Raw genomic sequence first — 23,539 nt, 5'->3', positions numbered from 1 at the left:
TAAAAAAAAAAAACCCTTTACCTTCATCCTTCCTGGAGCATGGCTGGAGGAGCATAGAGCGTGGTCACCAAGCAGACAGATCAGGCATGAAAGGTATGTGCTCTTGGCAGCCCCCGGTGGAGACTATAGGCATGGCATACATTTACTTAAAAGGAGAAAACCTACTAGAATTAGAAAAATTCTTAAGGAGTCTCCCTTACCTTATCCAGCTGCAGGGTCTGAATAACAGACCCGATCTTCACCTCTCAAGGGACTGGGGCCCCCCTTGAAAAGGAGGATCCGCAGTTCTGGGCCCGTAAAGCACCCTGCCAGGAATTTGGCTGAAAAAAAACAAATACTGGGTCCCAGGGTCTAGCTCTCTAAAAAGAGAAGCGTTACAGGTAAAACCTCGAGGCCCGAGTACCATCCAATTCGGCCTGGAAAAGACACTTTGAATGGATCCGGTTGCATAGCTGGCCCCAGTAAGGATATTCCAGTGGAGCTCAGCACAGCACATCCTTACTTGTGACCAACACCTAAGACACTGGCGAAAAAAACTGAGGTACCTCCAGTAAGGGGAGGGGTTATATGACCTATCAGTAATTACTGAGTCTCTGTGTCCCCTGATGTACGAGAAAGAAAAGGCAAACGACATAAATGTCACACAAAACTCCAAAAATGGGCTGGTAAAAATTCTTGGCACCCTTAACTTATTTTTTTTTTCCAAAGGGTGTGCAACCAAATAATAACTGAAATCAGTCACTTCCTATAACCATCAATAAGCATCTTATACCTCTCACACGGGATTTTGGACCACTCTTCCTTTGCAAACTGCTCCAGGTCTCTTATTGGAAGGACGCCTCCCCCCAACAGCAATTTTAAGATCTCTCCACAAGTTTTAAATGGAATTTAGATCTGGACTCATTGCTGGCCACTTTAGAATTCTCCAGCGCTTTGTTGCCTTCCATTTCTGGGTGCTTTTTGACATATGTTTGGGGTGATGGTCCTGCTGGAAGACCCAAGATCTCGGACGCAAACCCAGCTTTCTGACACTGGGCTCTACAGTGCGATCCAAAATCCTTTGGTAATCCTCCGATTTTATGATGCCTTGCACATATTCAAAGGCACCCAGTGCCAGAGGCAGCAGGACAACCCCAAAACATCATTGAACCTCCACCATATTTCCCTGTAGGTACTGCGTTCTTTTCTTTGTAGGCCTCATTCCGTTTTTGGTAAACAGTAGAATGATGTGCTTTACCAAAAAGCTCCATCTTGGTCTCATCTGTCCACAAGACGTTTTACAGGAAGGATTTTGGCTTCCTCGAGTACATTTTGGCAAACTGTAGTCTTGCTTTTTTTATGTCTCTTTGTCAGCAGTGGGGTCCTCCTGGGTCTCCTGCCATAGCGTTTCATTTCATTTAAATGTCGATGGCACGATCCAATTGTTGGTCAAGCGATTTTTAGCCAAAGGGCATGTGCCAAGAACTTGTCTTGCATACTAACGGTACACAAGTGTCAGCCAACAAACATGAATGTAGGGACTTACTAAGAGGAATTTCAACTCTTGAGCACCACCCTCTAGGCTCCTTCTACTAATTTCCTGTTTGGCGAGCATTGATTCCGAGCATGACCGTTTGTGCTTTCGACTTGTGTACTGACGATACGAAAATCAGACAACAGATCGCTGTCTGCCAAAAATGTAAATAGCCTGCCATTCACCCCACAACAGAACCTGTTCCTCTTGCTGTGTCCACAACCCCCCGTAGAGAATCTGGAGAAGTAGAGAGAGAGGGGGATTATGATTAAGCTTTGCTCATTTCAATCAACTAATCATATGCCACACACTACATAAAAAATTTTTTTTATTAAAAAATGTGTATTATTTCCCTCACCCATGATAGGGCATTGCAGTTAAATGCATCGATCACTTTCTAAAGTCAGCATCCATTGTTTTCTAGCAAATCAACGCCACTTCGGGGCTCTACAACAGCATCTTGGCAGAAAGATTTTCTGATTACTGATAAATAGTCAATGCCAACACTTCTGTCGCCAGAAGCACCTGTACCTGCAACTGATGTCCAAAGTTCTGCATTGAGATAAGGGTCAATGAGCAACTGTACCTATGTTCTAGAGACACAGTAAAAAAAAAAAAATGTATAATATTTTATATTGTGATTTTTATTACCAAAAATATGTAGAAGAATACATAATCGGGCTTAAACTGAGGAAAATTGTTTTTATTTATTTTTTTAAATTGGGGATATTTAATTATAGCAAAAAAGTATAAAAACGTGTTTTTTTTTCAAATTTGGCAGTCTTTTTTGTTTATAGTGCAAAAAATAAAAAAAAAAATAAATAAAAAACGCTTTGAGATGATCACCACCAAAAGAAAGCTCCATTTGTGGAGGGGGGGGGGGGGTCATCAATTTTGTTTGAGTACAATGTCACATGGCCACGCAATTGTCAGTTAAAGTGGCGCAGTGCCGTATTGCAAAAGATGGCCTGGTCATCAAGCAGCCAAAACTGCCAAGAAAATTGAAAATTAAAATGATATAACAACGATATAAAGTACCAACTAGACGTACTGCCATTACCTGACCTAGCAGTCATTTAGTAAGAATGCGAGACACACAACCTCTTGTGCATACAGCCACTACAGGAAGAATTTGAAACTAACAAACATCCAGGCATGCCACCAAATACACAAGCATAAATTAATTATAATAACATTTACATATATATTTTAGGGCTTCAGAAATTAACGATTAATCATACTTTTTGTTTGATCGATCAAAAGTCTTTTGATCAGTAGGCTCTCTGCCCTGGGGCAGATTTAGGCCAAGCTGTGGCTGCAGTGCTCCGCTCCCTCCTCCTCCACTATATGTCATACAGTCTGCGGGAATCTGCCGTTGTGCATCTCCGAGACTTTGCCCGCGCTGTGAGATAAGTCCCGCCCTCCTCCTAGATCAGCGCATGTGATAGAACACTGTGTCTATCTATCAGGGCAGGACTTTTCTCACAGCGCAGCCAGAGTTTTCACACTCAGCTTGGAGACACAGCAGGAGAAATGCCCGCAGACTGTGTAATCCAGGCACATGCACTGACTACAGTGGGGCTGCGATTATGACACGTGACGTCCTAGCCATGCCAGGCTTCAGCCATTGCCATACCAGCTAAAAAGTAGTTGGATCTGTATGTGCGTTAGTTGATTACATTTTTTTTTTTTTTAATACGCATGGCAACGGAGTTCCTGTACTTTTTCCACAACAGGAATTCAGTTCCCATTAGCAGCCAAGCCCTGCAAGACTTTGAAGTATGCGAGCTGTGTGGCAGGTGCTACACCAGCAGCTGCCGACACAGCTCACAATAGTAATTTCTGCACACCAGGGGTGGACTGACTATTCAGGCATTGCCAGTAGGGGGCCCCATGACAGCTTCCTCTTCGAGCTACCTGTCAATCACAGCTAGCTGAAGGGTAGATCAGGTCCCTGCTACCAAGAGATTGTATTTAGTCAGACCTCTCGTGATGCTCTCCTCCCGCTGGCCCCTCCTGATTTTCTGTCTCCTCATCTCCCCCCCTCCAGTCTCCAGCATACTTGCTCTGTGTGTCCCGCTGAATCCCCCCCCCTCCCCTCCTCTATCATCAGTGCCATATGATGAGAGAACCCAGAGGAAGAGCACAGCTATTCTGCTCAAAGGACATGCAGGGAGAGCGGTGAGCTGAGGGAGGAACAACAGTTTGGGGTGGTAAGCTGAGCACAATACCTGGCAAAGTTTAATGCCAGGAGGGAAATTTATGTGGAAATATGTGAAGGGTTACAATAGCAACGAGTGTGTGTTGGAGCCCTGCAGAGTTTGCAGCCCCCCAAGCTAACATATATCTCCTAAGCAGGAACACATCACTATCTCCCCAAGCATTCTGTCCAGATAATGTGCAGTTCATTTATGACCTTTCCATTTAACCCCGTGTTATCCAAACTCTGTTCAATGAAAAGTGTAAACGCAACACAAACACTCTATATACAAAATAGCATTCCCCAATAAAGATCAGAACATGATGTTTCCATTTGCATGGAAGCACAATTGAATGAATGCTGATTATTCAGAGAATTATCGTTTTTTTTTTTTTATGTACTAACAGTTAAGGTTCATACACACAATACAAAAATTGGATGAAAAATACCACTTTTGAAGCGTTTGTACATATGAGCGTATCATTTATTTTTGGTGGGGGAGTGGATCTTGGGTGGGAGTTCCCACACTTTTTCCCCCAGGACTTGACCCCTGCATACACAGGTTTACCTGTCAAAGGATTTGTATTTCTATCAATCCAATCCTGAGATTTACACAGCTCTGCCCCAAAAATAAAAGGACTGGGGTTACAAATACATTTTTTGGAAATTGGAGTAGGCGATTTGGTTAAAACAGATGCCGTCTGATAACAAAATGTAATATGGGACTTAAGCCAATGTGACCTTCATATCATGCCACTTTATGTACAGGAGAATGTTGAACATATACTATATCCCCACAATTTCAAAGTAACTAAATAGAACACATTTTTCAGCACATTGGGGGTGCCCTTGAATGTTTTCCCACACAGATATTACCCTAGCATTAAAAAAGGTAGAAGTTAAGGCTCTCGTAGGAAATCCCACTATTGTATAGAAGATTCCTTCATAAAAGATTTTGGTTTTAAATATCTGGAGATATAAAAAATAATATGGTTTAAAAATGCATATTTTGTATACCCAGCATGGAAAGCAGCTGGGAAAATCCACTGGAATGAAGGGAGAACATCCCTTGTAAGCAAGCACAGGAAAGCTAATCCAGGAATAGGACCTTCCCATCATTCATCCATGAGCCAGAAGTGGAGGCTGCACCTACAGACCATTGTGTTAAAGGCACAGGCTAATGAGAGGTAGAGGAAAGCCCTGATATGCAAGGCAATTGCAACAGCCTCAGGGGTTTTGTAAATAAGGTATCATGGAAGTATGAAGTGCAGATGAGGATCAGGATCATGAACTTCAATGTCTTGTTCATTCCTCCGTCCTTAACTACCTCCTCCCTTCCCATGCCATTTCCTGTACTTCCACCACTCCCAGACCCATACAACCTAACAGCCCTCCACTCCTCTGCCAACTTTTTCTCCAACACTGCAGAACACCCAAACATCCATACCAACCCCCATTCCATCCATTTCTCTCCTCATAAGCATTATTCCTCCACAAACATAATTTGGCCCCCCTACAAGCCACCCTCATTTGGGAGGTGCACCCACTACTGCACACTCCTACCATCTGCGGACAGCACAATCCTTTCCAGTGTCTTAATTCAATGTTCTTCCTCCAAGGGAATAAACCAGGCAATGCAGCAAGATGGCTACCACTCATTATACACCTACCAGCAGCTGTTGCCTATGCTTCTTAAAAGCAGAACTTCGGGCACAATTTTTTTTTTACCATATCCTTGTTGCTGATCTCCTACCTTCAATTTTGCTATCCATGTTCTTCTGAGCTCTGTAGTTCCTCTGCAATAAGCTGCTGAACTTGCTTGAAAACAGTTATTGCTCTCTGACAGCCTGTTTGTAAGACCGCTGGCTGCTATCCCTTTCCTAAGCTCAGTCAGTGGTCTAAAACGCCCCCTTTTTGTCTTCTGAAAGCCGAGCAGGGAGTTCTATTTCCTGTAGTGGGGGGCAGAGGGGGTCTCACAGCCCCCGAACCGTGCCGCCCATGGAGAAAGTGGCCTCCTCCATTTCCTGACAGTCACCATCCCTCCATCTACACGCCCCCCCCCCCCCCCCCCGCCATCTCTGTGCTGGGATGATCATCATCATCGACACAGCGGGGAGGTCCCGCTGTGTCAGGTATAGTATACGAGAACGCTGCTCGCTGATGTCCTGCCTTCTGGCATTATTATGATCGATAGTGCACTGTGCCAATGGTGCCGTTATTGGCAGTGCGCTGTCAATCATAACGGCGGGAGGCAGGGAATCAGCGAGCAGTGTTCTCATATACTATACCTGACACAGCGGGACCTCCCCACTGTGTCATACAAGTGATTACTGATAAATCCCGCTCTCCCCCTGTGGGACCGACATAAAGCACTTGTGGGACCTACAAATTACACTAGTTTGCATTTATATTTAAATGCTTTGTATTTATAAGGCTGTAACCTATTATACTGTGTGTTAGATATGGCTTGCAGGCTGCAGAATGAGGGGTGTGATTTATGTTGAAGTGGGAAAGTTCACATTTACATGTACAAGCCTAGTGCACCTCCCACATTCACTCCCATCCCAAGGATTCATGGGAAATTTAGTCTGAATGCAGTTAGAGAGAGAAGAGTATATGAAGCAATCACTGTTCTAAGAGAACACACATTTTTTGAATCACAAAACTGACTTCCTGAAAATTAAATCAGACATATATCTCTTAAAACGGAACGGTAAGAAATTTCACAAATGTAACAAGGTGTGTGTGTGTGTGTGTGTGTGTGTGTGTGTGTGTGTGTGTGTGTGTGTGTGTGTGTGTGTGTGTGTGTGTGTGTGTGTGTGTGTAGGGGATTTTTTGAAAATCCCGTAGCTCTGCTTTAACAAAGCCCTTTATATTTTTTGGATAAAAAATTCCTCGTCAGGTTTTGTTTTATGGGTTAATTGTTCTTACACTGGCATGGTAGAAGGGGGTGAGCTCACTCATGTATGAGCTATCCCGCCAAGTAACTGACAGTGACAGCTTCCTGGCAGGATAGCTAATATGGATTCAGACTAGTGCCGGAACATGCCAGAGTTCAATCATGATCTTCAGCTAATTTCAGGATTTGTTTGCCCAACAAGACACTGTCAGGTGTGACTACTGTTCAATTACTTTCTTATGCATGCACACACATACAGTATCTCACAAAAGTGAGTAAACCCCTCACAATTTTGTAAATATTTTATTAGATCTTTGCATTTGAACACTGAAGAAATGACACTTTGCTACAATGTAAAGTAGTGAGTGTACAGCTTGTATAACAGTGTAAATGTTCTGTCCACTCAAAATAACTCCACAAACAAGCCATTAATGTCTAAACCGTTGACAAAAAAAAAAAAATTTTATAGTGAGTACAACCCTAAGTGAAAATATGCAAATTGGGCCCAAAGTGTCAATATTTTTTGTGGCCACCATTATTTTTCGGGCACTGCCTTAATCCCCTTGGGCATGGAGTTCAGAGCTTCACAGAGGAACAAAATGTTCATAGTGCAAGAGAAAATTGCCTGAAGCATACAAAAACACATTAAACACATAAAAAAAAAAAAATAAATAATAATAAAATAAATAAATAAAAATAAAAACACACCACACACGCTTGTATAGGTACGACAAAAAGTACAAAAAATAAATACAAATTTAAAAAATAAAGGAGGTGCTGGTAAAACTCTTGAAAAACTCTGCTCCAGCGTAGTGTAGCCTGAGCATTTTTCTGCTTGGTATCCTATGCCTGATAGAATCCAATTATTTATACATTGTCCGTTCATATACTGTAACTCTCTATGCTAGAAAAATTACCGTATATACTCGAGTATAAGCCGAGATTTTCAGCCTCTTTTTTGAGGCTGAAAGTGCCCCCCTCGGCTTATACTCGAGTCATCGCTGTCTGCCCGCTCGATCAGCGTGTCGAGCAGACAGACAGCGGCCATTCTGATTCAAAAGCCGCGCCTCCGGCTCCGCCTTCGCCTGTGATAGGCGGAACACTGAATTTCCCAGCAGCCTGTGTTCCGCCTATCACGGGCATCTTCTCATCCTCGTACTACGGACGAGGATGATACGACGTCCGTGATAGGCGGAACACAGGCTGCTGGGAAATTCAGTGTTCCGCCTATCACAGGCGAAGGAGGAGGCGCGGCTTTTGAATTTTACAATGGCCGCCGACGAAGAGGGCACGGGACGGAGGCAAGGCAAGGCACGGCACGGCACGGGACAGGACAGGACGGGACGGGACGGGACGAAGGCAAGGCACGACACGGGACAAAGGCTCGGGACACAGGTAGGCTGGACACACACACACACACACACACACACACACACACGGATGGATGGATGGATGGATGGAGACACACACACACACACACACAGGGATGGATACACACACACACAGGGATGGATGGATGGATGGATGGATGGAGACACACACACACAGGGATGGATGGATGGATGGATGGAGACACACACACACACAGGGATGGATGGATGGATGGATGGAGACACACACACACACAGGGATGGATGGATGGATGGATGGAGACACACACACACAGGGATGGATGGATGGATGGATGGAGACACACACACACAGGGATGGATGGACACACACACACACAGGGATGGATGGACGGACACACAGGGATGGACGGACACACACACAGGGATGGACAGGCATGTCTCACCCTCGGCTTATACACGAGTCAATAAGTTTGCCAGTTTTTTTGGGGGTAAATTGGGGGCCTCGGCTTATATTCGGGTCGGCCTATACTCGAGTATATACGGTATATGGGCTTAGTCAGGCACTTTCGCCTCTATAGATTTCAATGGGAAAGCCTGTAAACTTGCCCTATGAGCGTTTTTAGGTGTGTTTTTACACCCAAAGAACTTCTTGCTGCACATGCAAAAAACCTTCAAAATTACCAGGAATAGGCTCTTCTAAAGGCCCGTACACATGATATGAAAATCGGGAAATAAAATTTCATCCGAACAATCTGCCAATTTTCGGATCATTAGTATGGTGCATTCGGCAGCCGATTCCGATTTTTAGTCCTACAAAAGCTGGATGTGCAGACTATAAAATTTGTTATATGTGAACTCAACGTCCAATTTGCATTTACTTAGTATGGTTTTCGTCCCATAAAAAATAAATTAATAAAGCAATGCATGCTCAGAAACAAAAGAATACATAAAAAAAAAAAAAAAAAAAAAAAAAAGGAAGAAGGAAGAAGGGGGGGTGACAAAATAAAACTTAGTACACAGGTATTTTAAGCAATTTATTTATTTATTTAGGCAGCCCTGGCATCCCTTCAGATTTCTTCTTCCCCCCCCCCCCCCCCTCCAGGTCTTCTGCCTCTGCCAGTTCTTCTCCGCTGAGGTCTTCTCGCCCTCTCCAAGTTGTTCTCCCTCCGATGTTGACAACGCTCTCTCTCGCTCTAATGCTAGGTGCGCCACTACTTATATTGGCATGGGGGGGTGTCACCAAGTAACATCAGGAGCCCCCACCCCCTTGTCACATCACCACTCTGGGTGGTGACCTCACAAGAGGGTGGTGCCTCTATGTGACATCAGTCGATGGCCCCGCCCCATGCTAACATAAGTAGTGACACACGGCGCTCTAATGCTAGGTGCGCAAAGTCAACATCGGAGGGAGAGAAGACAGGGGAGGAGGAGGAGAAGACAGAGCAGAGAGGAGAACCGGCAGAGGCAGAAGAACCACTGAACTTATTCTCTCTGGAGAAGAGACGCTTGAGATGGGATAGGATTTCAATATACAAATACCGTACTGGTGACCCCACAATAGGGATAAAACTTTTTTGCAAAAGGGAGTTTAACAAGACTCGTGGCCACTCATTAAAATTAGAAGAAAAAAAGAGGTTTAACCTTAAACTACATTGAGGGTCCTTTACTGTAAGAGCGGCAAGGATATAGAATTCCCTTCCACAGGCGGTGGTCTCAGCGGGGGGCATTGATAGTTTCAAGAAACTATTAGATAAGCACGAAAAATTAAGAAGAAAGGATTGAAGAGAGGAGGATACCACATCCCAAAATTCTATATAGAGGACAAAAGAAGGGGCAAAAATGGGTTGGAAAACGCCAACCCCGGGATTTTTAACGGTATCAGATCAACAAAGTATACAATCAATTACAAAAATATTTTTATTATTCAATCAACATCCATCAAAGATGTGCAAAACAAACAATATACAATCATAAAAATCAATGGTGAGGCTGGATTAGGTGTAGATCATCTCCAAAATTCCCCCACATTGATGCATAAAAACAAGAACGCTACGCTGCGATTATTCAACAAGTTTCGCTCGTAACTCGAGCTTCATCAGGAATTGGCGCAGCAGCAGATCATAGAAATTGCATCAGAGTCGCCGCAGGTCTATGCGTATATTTGCTATTAATAATGAGTAAGTAAGGAATTGAAAAGAAGGTGCAATCAATGCACCTGCTGACCAGTGGCTGCACAGGCTGGGTAGTGACGCATCAACCAAAAATCAGGTCTGGATGGTTGAATCAATAGGATTGCAGACTGGTTACAAATGACCAGTATGGGGAAATGCCAGCAATGTTGCCAGATGACTTATTGAAATAAACGTGATCAGTATGTGTACAGAGACACCTGTTGTGAAGTAGCCTGTTCAGCAGTTCATCCTCCTTCAATTGCCAACCGTTGGCATAGAAAGACAAATGTCTCCTGGGCCTCCTCTGTTCAGCTAAAACTTTTGAATATGAATCCATTTTTAGAAGCTACACTTTATCAGTTATCATCATATGTCCAGAGGGAAAAAAAAATCTCCTCATGTCCTGTCCCAGCAGCACTTTGTCACATACAAGTGTACTGGAACAAAAAGAGGAAATCAAGACATAGGGCTCAATTTACTAAGCGTTAAAAACTGCACGATTATTCGAGTTAAAATAACGAATGCGGTACTTAACTTATGAACAGGCAATTCCCAAAAAATAAGTGCTGCTAAATGTCAACTGTTATTAAGGAGCTGGAACCCGCCTGTGTCTTAACCAAAAAAAAAAAAAAACCCACATGATAGAGATAGAGATATATACACACACAGTTCCGAGACCATCCATCACCTCATCCATACCAGGTCCTGCAGATCTGGCATAGATTTTGCAAAAAAAATAAAAAATAATTGGCGTGTGGTTCCACCCAACCCCCCTAAAATCAGATACTTATCCAGCAGGCCAGGAAGGTGAGGGGGCTTACTGGACTATACCAGGCTGCATGCCCTCAACATGGAGGGTGGGAGGACAAGGGCCTCTTCCCCACAACCCTGGCCCAGTGCCAGTGGTGGTTGGTGTGCATGGGGTAATTTTTCAGAATCCAGAAGCCCCTTTTAAAAAGCCCCCCCCCCCCCAGATTTCAGCCCCCAACTATGTGAATGGGTAAGGAATACATAGTACCCCTGCTTATTCACACAAAAAAAAAAAAAAAATCAAAGGAGGGGGGGGGGGGGGGGTTTGGGATGGAGGACGGACTAGTATAGATAAAATATAGCAGACAATTTTTGTCAAGTCCTTTATTTAAAAATTAAATTAAAAAGTTTAAAATGTCCCCCGATGTAGATCTATATAGTAAATCATGATAAACACTGCCCGCACAAGAAAAAAATAAAGTAAAAGAAGGGAGGAGAAAGATAGCCTGCCGCTCGGCTTCCACCTACCAACATGCTGCTTCCCTTTGCTGCATAAGTGAACCAAAGAGATGGGGGTCAATTACACCAAGGACAGGGCTACACAATGACAATGGATGATGCCACTAAATCACAACTAAAACACAGTGTGGCCCCGCCCTTGTGAGGTCATTGACCCTGTTCGGTCAATGATATCACATTGTGTCCACGCCCCCTTGGGACATCATTGACCCCGGTGATAGGGTTCATAGACCACCCTTTATTTAACAGATATTTGTGTTTACTTTTTTGTGAACTGACTTTTAGGGTTGGTTCACACTAGGATTCGCACAGGAACGTGCTCACATTCCTGTGCAATTCAAGTGCAGCCCATTCATTTGAATATGCTGAAGTCGCACCAGTCTACATGCATTTGCTGACTTTCTCGTTCACAAGTTTTTATTTTAAAAAACATTGAATATCAACAAATACAGATTTAGATAAAATTATAAGAGAATACTGAAGTACTGACTTTGCAAGAAAAGATTATAATAGACTTCAGTTTTAACAATGTCAATACGAGAAAATGATAATGTTAAGATATTAGAGCGTTTGCTGACTCAATATTCCATCAACAGGCAACAAATGCACCAGCCTCATTTATTTGCCAGTGCACTGCAAGCGTTTTTTTTTTTTTTTTTTTTTTTTAAATACATGTATTAAAGGATGCCAAGAGACAGATAAAAAAAAAAAAAAAAAAAAAAAAAAAAGTGTGTTAAGGGCCCCTAATACATCGCATATCCCTTTCTTTTCGAAGTAGTACCCAACAGCAACAAGCTTGTTTGCATGCTACTACAGTTTGCCTATACATGCAATGAATGGTAACAGTTGCTATGAAAACAAAGCACACACAAATCTGGTTTCCAAAGAAGTAGAAGCAAAAGTCAATACATGCATGTAAATATCCAAAGTTATTTGGGAATCAATCAGCAAATGTTGAAACGAAAATGCTTACAGCAATGACAGGACACGGAAACGAAAAATGTTAACCTACAAGACTGTCTTGGCCAACAAGATATCTGTATAAAGAAAGATTAAACGATGCAAGAACTCTGGAGATGAGACACTTATGCCGCGTACACACGGTCGGAATTTCGGCCAGCAAAAGACCGATGAGTGCTTTTCATCGGAAAATGCGACCGTGTGAACGTTCCATAGAAATTTATCTGGCCGAATTCCCGCCAGCAAAAATTTGAGAGCGTGTTCTCAATTTTTCAGACGGAAAAACTATCTATCGGAAATTCCAAACGTGTGTTTGCAATTCGGACATGCAAAAACTCACACATGCTCAGATAGGAGATGGAAGCCATTGGCTACTGGGTATTGAACTTACTTTTTCTAGTCCCATCGTACGCGTTGTATGCCACCGCATTCTTGACGGTTGGAATTTGGTGTGACCGTGTGTATGCAAGACAGCTTGAGTGAAATTCCAATTGAAATTCTGTCAGGAAAACCATCAGAGCTTTTTCTGGCCAAAGTTCCGATCGTTTGTACACAGAATAAGACTTTCCCCAAATACAAATATTAAATTTTTAACCAAATAAGCTAAAGGACATCCAACAACTCGGCTGAGCATGGTTGACGGCAAACTATCAATCGCATGCTGGCCTCTATATCAGGCAAAGATTCCAGTGATCGGAATTACCCAACTGAATGCAGATACATCCTGCAATAGAGAGTAAAAGCTGCAAACACCAATGCATTAGTTCTTCGTCATCCTTCATTATCAGTGGAGTTGGGTTACTGCAACAATGTAAAAAAAAAAAAAACCTTGCTGGATACTTGGGACCCATTCAAATCTGCACTATGGTTAGGAAATAAAAAGCTCAATTAATAGTTATTCCTGTGGGAGAGTTACACCCAGCACCCCCCTCTCTCACTGAAAAATATAATAAAAAAAAAAAAAAAAAAAAAAGTATTAAATTAAAAAATGGGAGGCTCAGATTGCTCACATTGGACACTTGCACCCCCCCCCCCCCCCCCCAACAGAACCTGTTCCTCTTGTTGAGTCCACAACCCCCCTAGAGAATCTGGAGAAATACAGAAAGGGGATTATGATTCAGTTTTGTTCATTGCAATCAACTAATCATATGCCATACACTACATACACACTTTTGTTTTTATTAAATTGATTTATTTTATTTCCCTCACCCATGATTGGGCATTGCAGTTAAATGCATCCATCACTTTTTAAAGTGAACATCCATTGTTTTCTAGCAAAATCAACGCCACTTTGGGGCTCTACAACAGCATCTTGGCAGAAAGATTTTATGCCTATTGATAAATAGTCAATGCCGACACTTCTCTGCCCGCCAGAAGCACCTGTACCTGCAACTGATGTCCAAAGTGCGTTCTGCATTGAGATAAGGGTCAATGAGCAACTGTACCTATGTTCTAGAGAGACACACACACACACACACACACACACACACACACACACAGTAGAGGGGTTATGGTGACATGCATTGTTTTCAAACCCTGCATTTTCTATTTAAAAGCAAATTCCATGTGTTAGAATGACAAACAAGAAACGCTGCTTTTGACCTGCTTTGCAGTGTAAACACATCTCAAATGAGACAAGCTGCGTCCAAAAACCACACAAAACGCAAACAGGTCAAATGTTGCCTCTAAAGCCAATAGGATTTTGCGGACTTGGGTTCCAAACATGTTGAAGGGTCTTATTTTCCTGCGTTTGACACAACCCATTAGAAATAAGCAAATATAGAAATCATTCAGCAAAAAACACAAATCCATTTCAAAACCACCATTTCATCCACAAAAGAAGAGTATTGTGTTCTGTTCTGGCAGCTTCCAGCATTCCACCTGTTGCTGAACTGATTGTCAATGATATTTACCTACTGAATGATGCATTGCAGGGAAAAAAAAAAAATACTTTAGAATTTAGCTCATCAAGAAGCTACTGAACATTATGAAATAGAAAAGCAGAACATTTTAATTAAAAAACAGTCACTATATATACACACTGCATTATTCTACAACATACGCACCAATCCACAATTCCTTCAGCCTTTATCCCAGTTATAAACCAGGCGCAGATTACAGCTGCCCCAGAGTGCCAGGTGTCTGCACTATTGTGGAATAAATTATTTTAAAAAGGATAAACAAATAGCCAACTATTCCATAAACCTTGTAGCTGACAACAGTGGAATCCAGAACAATGAGGCATGATAAACACAACTGTACTTCTGCAGAAACTGGAAAAAAAGGACGATTATCACACCTCGGCAGCAGTTTCACTGTCATCTACAGGATGACCCCGCAGTGCCCTCTCATTGCTGTCATCTACAGGATGACCCCGCAGTGCCCTCTCATTGCTGTCATCTACAGGATGACCCCGCAGTGCCCTCTCATTGCTGTCATCTACAGGATGACCCCGCAGTGTCCTGTCATCTACAGGATGACCCCGCAGTGTCCTGTCATTGCTGTCATCTACAGGATGACCCCCACAGTGTCCTGTCATTGCTGTCATCTACAGGATGACCCTGCATCGTTCTGTCATCTACAGGATGACCCCCACAGTGTCCTGTCATCTAAAGGATGACCCCGCAGTGTCCTGTCATCTACAGGATGACCCCGCAGTGTCCTGTCATCTACAGGATGACCCCCGCAGTGTCCTGTCATTGCTATCATCTACAGGATGACCCCCACAGTGTCCTGTCATTGCTATCATCTACAGGATGACCCCCACAGTGCCCTGTCATTGCTGTCAGCTAAAGGATGACCCTGCAGTGTTCTGTCATCTAATGAAGGACCCCGCAGTGTCCTGCCATCACTAAAAAAAAAAAAAATCTATAGGATGACCCCGCAGTGTCCTGCCATCACTACAAGTCTATAGGATGACCCCCACAGTGTCCTGTCATCTAATGGAGGACCCCGCAGTGTCCTGTCATCTAATGGAGGACCCCGCAGTGTCCTGCCATCTAATGGAGGACCCCGCAGTGTCCTGCCATTACAAGTCTATAGGATGACCCCCACAGTGTCCTGTCACCACCTCTGTGCCAGGCTTTGTCCATCCATTGCTGCCAGCACTTGCCATGCTCCTATGTGACACCCAGTCCCGTACAGAAGACGAAGTGACCATTTGAGGTAGGTGATGGTCTTACCGGTAGGTCCACACTGACATCGGTCCCGTCCAGTAGCTGTACTTTACAGGTCAGCACCGACTTGCTGTCGCCGGCGGCGGGGATGTGGACTGTGGCTCCTCCGCCATGCACAGGGGGGGAGTGATAGTTGGGGTACGGGTAGAACCCCCCAGGAGGAGCTGCTGCCCTCATCCCCACGGCTCCGCCATCCCTCTCATCCCGACCAGCACGGATAACTCCTCTCCCAGCGTGCCGCTGCATCGACCGCCGGCCAAAGGTCCTCCGCAGGAACCGCAGCATCATCGTCCCCTCACTCCCTCCCTCCGCCCACAACCTCCTCTTCCTGGGTGATAAAAGCGGAGGGCACCTCTCACAGCACCATGGACGACGTCCCGGCACAGGTGTGTCCTTCCAGGAAACTTTCCTCTCCTCCTAGTCCCGGCCACACATCCCTTCCTCCTCCTCCTCACTAACAGGACACCTGAGGAGGGAGCCCCCCGGGAAATGGCCGCCCCGTCTTCCTCTCACTTCGGGTTCCCAGCTGAAGTGGAATGACACAGAGCCGGGTTTGTTTGGTTTCCCCCTCCCTCAGCTCTCCTCCTCCTTCTCTCTTCTTGTACCGTGTCTCCTCCTCCTCCTCCTCCCTCCGCACTAGTTTGGCTCCTCTCCCAGTCTCTCTAGTGACGAGGCTGCAGCAGGTGTTTTAACCCCTTCCCCTCCACTTCCTGCTCCATGGAAAGGTAGGGTGGTCACGTGTTCTCCGCCGAGCCCACAATTTCCCGGAGAAGTCGCTGTCAGTCACAGACAATGGCAGGTCTGCTGGAAGATGTTATCAAACCGCACTCCCCACATGACCGCCTTTGTATAGTCTGCTTGTTTCAGCTTTATCTTGGCTTAAAGGTATAGTTCCCCTTTACTAAAAGAAACGGGCCGTGCAGGTGAGGGGAGCCTGTACAGAAAACCAAACCCGTCCTTGTATACAGTAGGTGGAGGCGGTACTGTGAGGGAATGGTGTACAGTGAGAATTCACACATCTCTACCTGTAAAGACTCATTTCAGGGAGGTGCCCCCCCCCCCCAAACACAGGGGAGAGCAGTGAGCTGTATATGAGGTAGAGCAGTATATGGTGGAGTGGAGCAGTATACAGGGAGAGAGCAGTGAGCAGTATACAGGGGGAGAGCAGTGAGCAGTATACAGGGGGTTAGCAGTATACAGGGAGAGAGCAGTATACAGGGGGAGAGGAATGAGCAGTATACAGAGAGAGAGCAGTGAGTAGTATACAGGGGGAGAGCAGTGAGCTGTATATGAGGGAGAGCAGTGAGCAGTATACAGGGGGTTAGCAGTATACAGGGAGAGAGCAGTATACAGGGGGAGAGCAGTGAGCAGTATACAGAGAGAGAGCAGTGAGTAGTATACAGGGGGAGAGCAGTGAGCAGTATACAGGGGGAGAGCAGTGAGCAGTATACAGGGGGAGAGCAGTGAGCAGTATACAGGGGGAGAGCAGTGAGCAGTATACAGGGGGAGAGCAGTATACAGGGAGAGAGCAGTGAGCAGTATACAGGGAGATAGCAGTATACAGGGAGAGAGCAGTATACAGGGGGAGAGCAGTGAGCAGTATACAGGGAGAGAGCAGTATACAGGGAGAGAGCAGTGAGCAGTATACAGGGAGAGAGCAGTGAACAGTATACAGGGGAGGAGAGCAGTATACAGGGAGAGAGCAGTGAGCAGTATACAGTGGAGGAGAGCAGTGAGCAGTATACAGGGAGAGAGCAGTGAGCAGTATTCAGGGGGGGAGAGCAGTGAGCAGTATACAGGCATAGTTGCCAACATTGTAAAAAAAAAATTTGGGACACTTTATTGGCAGTAGGCGGAGTCGTGGTATAATTAGGGGGCGGGGAATGCGTTTATAGGTGTGGCATAGCAAAAGGTAAAAATGCGGCGCGCGCAGTGCGCCACGGCGAAAAATTGGCGTGGTTTGCGTAAAATAGTGGGTGTGGCTTGCATGGGGCGTGGCTCAAAGGGGTGTGGTTAGAGTCTGAGATGAATGCGGGATGGAGAGGGAAAGGAGGGGGATGGAGAGAGGGAAAGGAGGGGGGGGAGAGGGAAAGGAGGGACAGCAGCCCCCCGATCCTACACCACAATAGCAATATGTGTTTTCCAGAGTTTGACAATCAGCAGATAAAGATACTCCAAATACCTGGTGTTGGCGCTTCAATCATCCCGGCGCCATGATTGTTATGGTGTCAGGATGATTGAAGCGCATTATTTCTATTATTACATTGTAATATAAAATGAAATCATTCAACTCACCATAATGCCGAATCAGTGGGAGCCATGAGCGCGTCACTAGCCACGTTGCCTGCCACCAGATGCCATCAGGTGTCCAAAGTGGAGTCTGTCCTTACAGCAGGTGCCCCATCAGAGGTACCTTCCTCACATCTGTGTCCATCAGTGGAGCCCCTCCTTACATCTGGTGCCCCTCTGACATCCACAGACCGCCCCCCCACATCCACAGACCGCCCCCCCACATCCTGCACAGGCCTGCTCCCACATACTCTACAGACCGGCCCCCACATCTCCAGACTGGCCCCCGACATACCACTGGCCCCCAACATCCACAGACTGGCCCCCACCATCCACAGACTGGCCCCCACATTCACAGACTGGCCCCCACATTCACAGACTGGCCCCCGACATCCACAGACTGGCTCCCGACATCCACAGACTGGCCCCCGACATCCACAGACTGGCCCCCACATTCACAGACTGGCCCCCACATCCACAGACTGGCCCCCACATTCACAGACTGGCCCCCATCATCCACAGACTGGCCCCCACATCCACAGACTTGCCCCCACATTCACAGACTGGCCCCCACATCCACAGACTGGCCCCTGACATCCACAGACTGGCCCCGACATCCACAGACTGGCCCCCGACATCCACAGACTGGCCCCCACATCCACAGACTGGCCCCGACATCCACAGACTGGCCCCCACATTCACAGACTGGCCCCCACATCCACAGACTGGCTCCCGACATCCACAGACTGGCCCCCACATTCACAGACTGGCCCCCGTCACCCACAGACTGGCCCCCACATTCACAGACTGGCCCCCACATCCACAGACTGGCCCCCACATTCACAGACTGGCCCCCACATCCACAGACTGGCCCCTGACATCCACAGACTGGCCCCCACATCCACAAACTGGCCCCGACATCCACAGACTGGCCCCCACATTCACAGACTGGCCCCCGACATCCACAGACTGGCCCCCGACATCCACAGACTGGCCCCCGACATCCACAGACTGGCCCCCACATTCACAGACTGCCCCCGACATCCACAGACTGGCCCCCACATCCACAGACTGGCCCCCACATTCACAGACTGGCCCCCGACATACCACTGGCCCCCACATACATTCACAGACTGGCCCCCGACATCCACATACCATGACTGTCACTGGCCCCCGATATGCCGCCGTTGCCGCGCGGAGACATTTAACTGTGGCGCCGCCCACCTCACTTTACACTGACACAAACACACACTAGCAGCGGGGGTGGGCGGCGCCACAGGTGTAGACCAACTTCTGGTCTTCTTAAAAATGGCGGCCTCTAGCGGCCGGCGGCAAAAAAACGGGAAATTCAATTTCCCGGGACAAACCGAATTTCCCGGGACATTTCCCGGGACAAAATTAATTTGGGACAAATGTCTTAATCCTGGGAAATTCGGGACAGTTGGCAACTATGATCATGGGGGGGAGCAGTGAGCAGTATACAGGGGGAGAGCAGTGAGTAGTATACAGGGAGAGAGCAGTGAGCAGTATACAGGGGGGAGAGCAGTGAGCAGTATACAGGGGGAAGAGCAGTGAGCAGTATATAAGGGGGAGAGCAGTGAGCAGTATACAGGGGGGAGAGCAGTGAGCAGTATACAGGGGGAGAGCAGTGAGCAGTATACAGGGAGAGAGCAGTGAGCAGTATACAGGGGGGGGAGCAGTGAGCAGTATACAGGGGGAGAGCAGTGAGCAGTATACAGGGGGGTGAGCAGTATACGGGGAAGAGCAGTGAGCAGTATAGGGGGGAGAGCAGTGAGCAGTATACGGGGAGGAGAGCAGTGAGTAGTATACGGGGAGCAGAGCAGTGAGCAGTATACGGGAGAGCAGTGAGCAGTATACGGGGCAGAGCAGTGAGCAGTATACGGGGGAGGAGAGCAGTGAACAGTATACAGGGGGAGAGCAGTGAACAGTATACAGGGAGAGAGCAGTGAACAGTATACAGGGAGAGAGCAGTGAGCAGTATACGGGGGAGGAGAGCAGTGAGCAGTATACGGGGAGGAGAGCAGTGAGCAGTATACGGGGAGGTGAGCAGTATACGGGGAGGAGAGCAGTGAGCAGTATACGGGGAGGAGAGCAGTGAGCAGTATACGGGGAGGAGAGCAGTATACAGGGGGAGAGCAGTGAGCAGTATACGGGGAGGTGAGCAGTATACGGGGAGGAGAGCAGTATAGGGGGAGGAGAGCAGTATACGGGGAATAGAGCAGTGAGCAGTATACAGGGGGAGAGCAGTGAGCAGTATACAGGGGGAGAGCATTATACGGGGAGGAGAGCAGTATACAGGGGGAGAGCAGTGAGCAGTATACGGGGTAGGTGCAGTGAGCAGTGTACGGGGGGAGAGCAGTGAGCAGTATATGGGGGGAGAACAGTGAGCAGTATACAGGTAGGAGAGCAGTGAGCAGTATACGGGGGAGAGCAGTGAGCAGTATACGCGGGAGAGCAGTGAGCAGTATATGGGGGAGGAGAGCAGTGAACAGTATACAGGGAGAGAGCAGTGAGCAGTATATGGGGGAGAGCAGTATACGGGGGAGGAGAGCAGTGAGTAGTATACAGGGGGAGAGCAGTGAGCAGTATACGGGGAGGAGAGCAGTGAGCAGTATACGGGGGAGAGCAGTGAACAGTATACGGGGGGAGAGCAGTATACGGGGGAGGAGAGCAGTGAGTAGTATACAGGGGGAGAGCTGTGAGCAGTATACGGGGGAGAGCAGTGAACAGTATACGGGGGGAGAGCAGTGAGCAGTATACGGGGAGGAGAGCAGTGAGCAGTATACAGGGGGAGAGCAGTATACAGGGAGAGAGCAGTGAGCAGTATACAGGGGAGGAGAGCAGTGAGCAGTTTACAGGGGAGGAGAGCAGTGAGCAGTATACAGGGAGGGAGGAGTGAGCAGTATATGGGGGAGGAGAGCAGTGAGCAGTATACAGGGAGAGAGCAGTGAGCAGTATACGGGGGAGAGCAGTGAGCAATATACAGGGGAAGAGAGCAGTGAGTAGTATACAGGGGGAGAGCAGTGAGCAGTATAAGGGGAGGAGAGCAGTAAGCAGTATACGGGGGGAGAGCAGTGAGCAGTATACGGGGGAGGAGAGCAGTGAGTAGTATAGGGGGGAGAGCAGTGAGCAGTATACAGGGAGAGAGCAGTATACGGGGGAGAGCAGTATATGAGGGGAGAGCAGTGAGCAGTATACGGGGAGAGAGCAGTGAGCAGTATAGGGGGAGAGCAGTGAGCAGTATACGGGGTGGAGAGCAGTGAGCAGTATACAGGGGGAGAGCAGTATACAGGGAGAGAGCAGTGAGCAGTATAGGGGGGAGAGCAGTGAGCAGTATACAGGGAGAGAGCAGTATACGGGGGAGAGCAGTATATGAGGGGAGAGCAGTGAGCAGTATACGGGGAGAGAGCAGTGAGCAGTATAGGGGGAGAGCAGTGAGCAGTATACGGGGTGGAGAGCAGTGAGCAGTATACAGGGGGAGAGCAGTATACAGGGAGAGAGCAGTGAGCAGTATAGGGGGGAGAGCAGTGAGCAGTATACAGGGGAGGAGAGCAGTGAGCAGTATACAGGGAGAGAGCAGTGAGCAGTATACAGGGAGAGAGCAGTGAGCAGTATACAGGGAGAGAGCAGTGAGCAGTATATGGGGAGGAGAGCAGTGAGCAGTATACAGGGAGAGAGCAGTGAGCAATATACGGGGGAAGAGAGCAGTGCGTAGTATACAGGGGGAGAGCAGTGAGCAGTATACAGGGAGAAGAGCAGTGAGCAGTATACGGGAGGAGAGCAGTGAGCAGTATACGGGGGAGGAGAGCAGTGAGTAGTATACAGGGAGAGAGCAGTATACGGGGGAGAGCAGTGAGCAGTATACGGGGGGAGAGCAGTGAGTAGTATACAGGGGGAGAGCAGTGAGCAGTATATGAGGGGAGAGCAGAATACGGGGAGAGAGCAGTGAGCAGTATACAGGGGGAGAGAAGTGAGCAGTATACGGGGGGAGAGCAGTGAGCAGTATACAGGAAGAGAGCAGTGAGCAGTATAGGGGGAGAGCAGTGAGCAGTATACGGGGTGGAGAGCAGTGAGCAGTATACAGGGAGAGAGCAGTAAGCAGTATAGGGGGGAGAGCAGTGAGCAGTATACAGGGTAGGAGAGCAGTGAGCAGTATACAGGGAGAGAGCAGTGAGCAGTATACAGGGAGAGAGCAGTGAGCAGTATACGGGGAGGAGAGCAGTGAGCAGTATACAGGGAGAGAGCAGTGAGCAATATACGGGGGAAGAGAGCAGTGAGTAGTATACAGGGGGAGAGCAGTGAGCAGTATACAGGGAGAAGAGCAGTATACGGGGGAGAGCAGTGAGCAGTATACGGGGGAGGAGAGCAGTGAGTAGTATACAGGGAGAGAGCAGTATACAGGGGAGAGCAGTGAGCAGTATACGGGGGGAGAGCAGTGAGTAGTATACAGGGGGAGAGCAGTGAGCAGTATATGAGGGGAGAGCAGTATACGGGGAGAGAGCAGTGAGCAGTATACAGGGAGAGAGCAGTGAGCAGTATACAGGGAGAGAGCAGTGAACAGTATACGGGGAGGAGAGCAGTGAGCAGTATACAGGGAGAGAGCAGTGAGCAATATACGGGGGAAGAGAGCAGTGAGTAGTATACAGGGGGAGAGCAGTGAGCAGTATACAGGGAGAAGAGCAGTGAGCAGTATACGGGGGAGAGCAGTATACGGGGGAGGAGAGCAGTGAGTAGTATACAGGGAGAGAGCAGTATACGGGGGAGAGCAGTGAGCAGTATACGGGGGGAGAGCAGTGAGTAGTATACAGGGGGAGAGCAGTGAGCAGTATATGAGGGGAGAGCAGTATACGGGGAGAGAGCAGTGAGCAGTATACAGGGGGAGAGAAGTGAGCAGTATACGGGGGGAGAGCAGTGAGCAGTATACAGGAAGAGAGCAGTGAGCAGTATACAGGGAGAGAGCAGTGAGCAGTATACAGGGGGGGAGCAGTATACAGGGGGAGAGCAGACACCGGCTGGGAGAGAGACCATTGGGAGGCTACACATCGGGGGAAAAGGCTGCACTGCTCCAAAGCAGCGGCAGCCCTGGTCTCATGGTGTCATACAGGTGCCCGCACAGATCCCCTGCAGCATGGGAGGGGCAAATGCAATCTCTGAAGGTCCTCCAGTGGGTAGGAGAGGTGGCATATGGAGGAACCGATGTGTCCATTTCTCTCCTGCCACCGCTGGATCTGTGCAGGAGAGAGAGGAGAATCAGGCATTCAGCGGTGGCAGGAGAGAAAGGGACACATCAGTTCTTCCATATACCGCCCCTCCCCTGGCAGAGTGTGACAGGGCGCATCTGCCTTGCTGCCCGAATATCGCACAGCACTCCCAGGTGCCCGGGAGCCGCAGCCTAAATGCGAGAGACTCCCGCACCTCGTGGGAGACTTGGCATGTCTGAGAATTCTTTCAAAAAAATGTTTTATTACAGTGGTGGCCAGTGGTAATTTTTTTTGGGGGGGGCAGCAAACAGTAAAACCAACATCCCCCAGGGGGGTTCAGCAGGTCAGCTGGTGGGTCTGGTGCCCTTCCCCCATCTGTACAGAACTTCATCTGCAGCTTTTCTTGCTCCTCGGCGGCGACGTCTCTCCCTTTCCTTGCTCTTCACGGGCATCGGCGGCTTCTGTTTCCTCCCTCCTTCTCGGTGGCC

General features: G+C 47.5%; 1 protein-coding gene across 3 annotated transcripts in view; it reads right to left on the bottom strand.

Annotated features, from left to right (window-relative positions):
• EPB41L4B (erythrocyte membrane protein band 4.1 like 4B) overlaps nt 1-16,126 on the bottom strand; it is a 770,758-nt gene extending 754,632 nt beyond the window's left edge. For all 3 annotated transcript variants that reach the window (XM_077491916.1, XM_077491917.1, XM_077491918.1), the window contains exon 1: nt 15,547-16,126. In XM_077491916.1, coding sequence (XP_077348042.1) covers nt 15,547-15,828 — 282 coding nt within the window. In that variant the 5' untranslated portion in view covers nt 15,829-16,126. The remainder of the gene's footprint in view (nt 1-15,546) is intronic.
• Nucleotides 16,127-23,539: the final 7,413 nt, after the last annotated feature.

This window comes from Lithobates pipiens, unplaced genomic scaffold (genome assembly GCF_037356315.1).
Source record: "Lithobates pipiens isolate NorthernLeopardFrog02 unplaced genomic scaffold, aLitPip1_a1.2 Scaffold_19, whole genome shotgun sequence".
Classification (NCBI taxonomy): Eukaryota; Metazoa; Chordata; class Amphibia; order Anura; family Ranidae; genus Lithobates; species Lithobates pipiens.
This window is presented reverse-complemented; position numbering and strand designations above follow the sequence as displayed.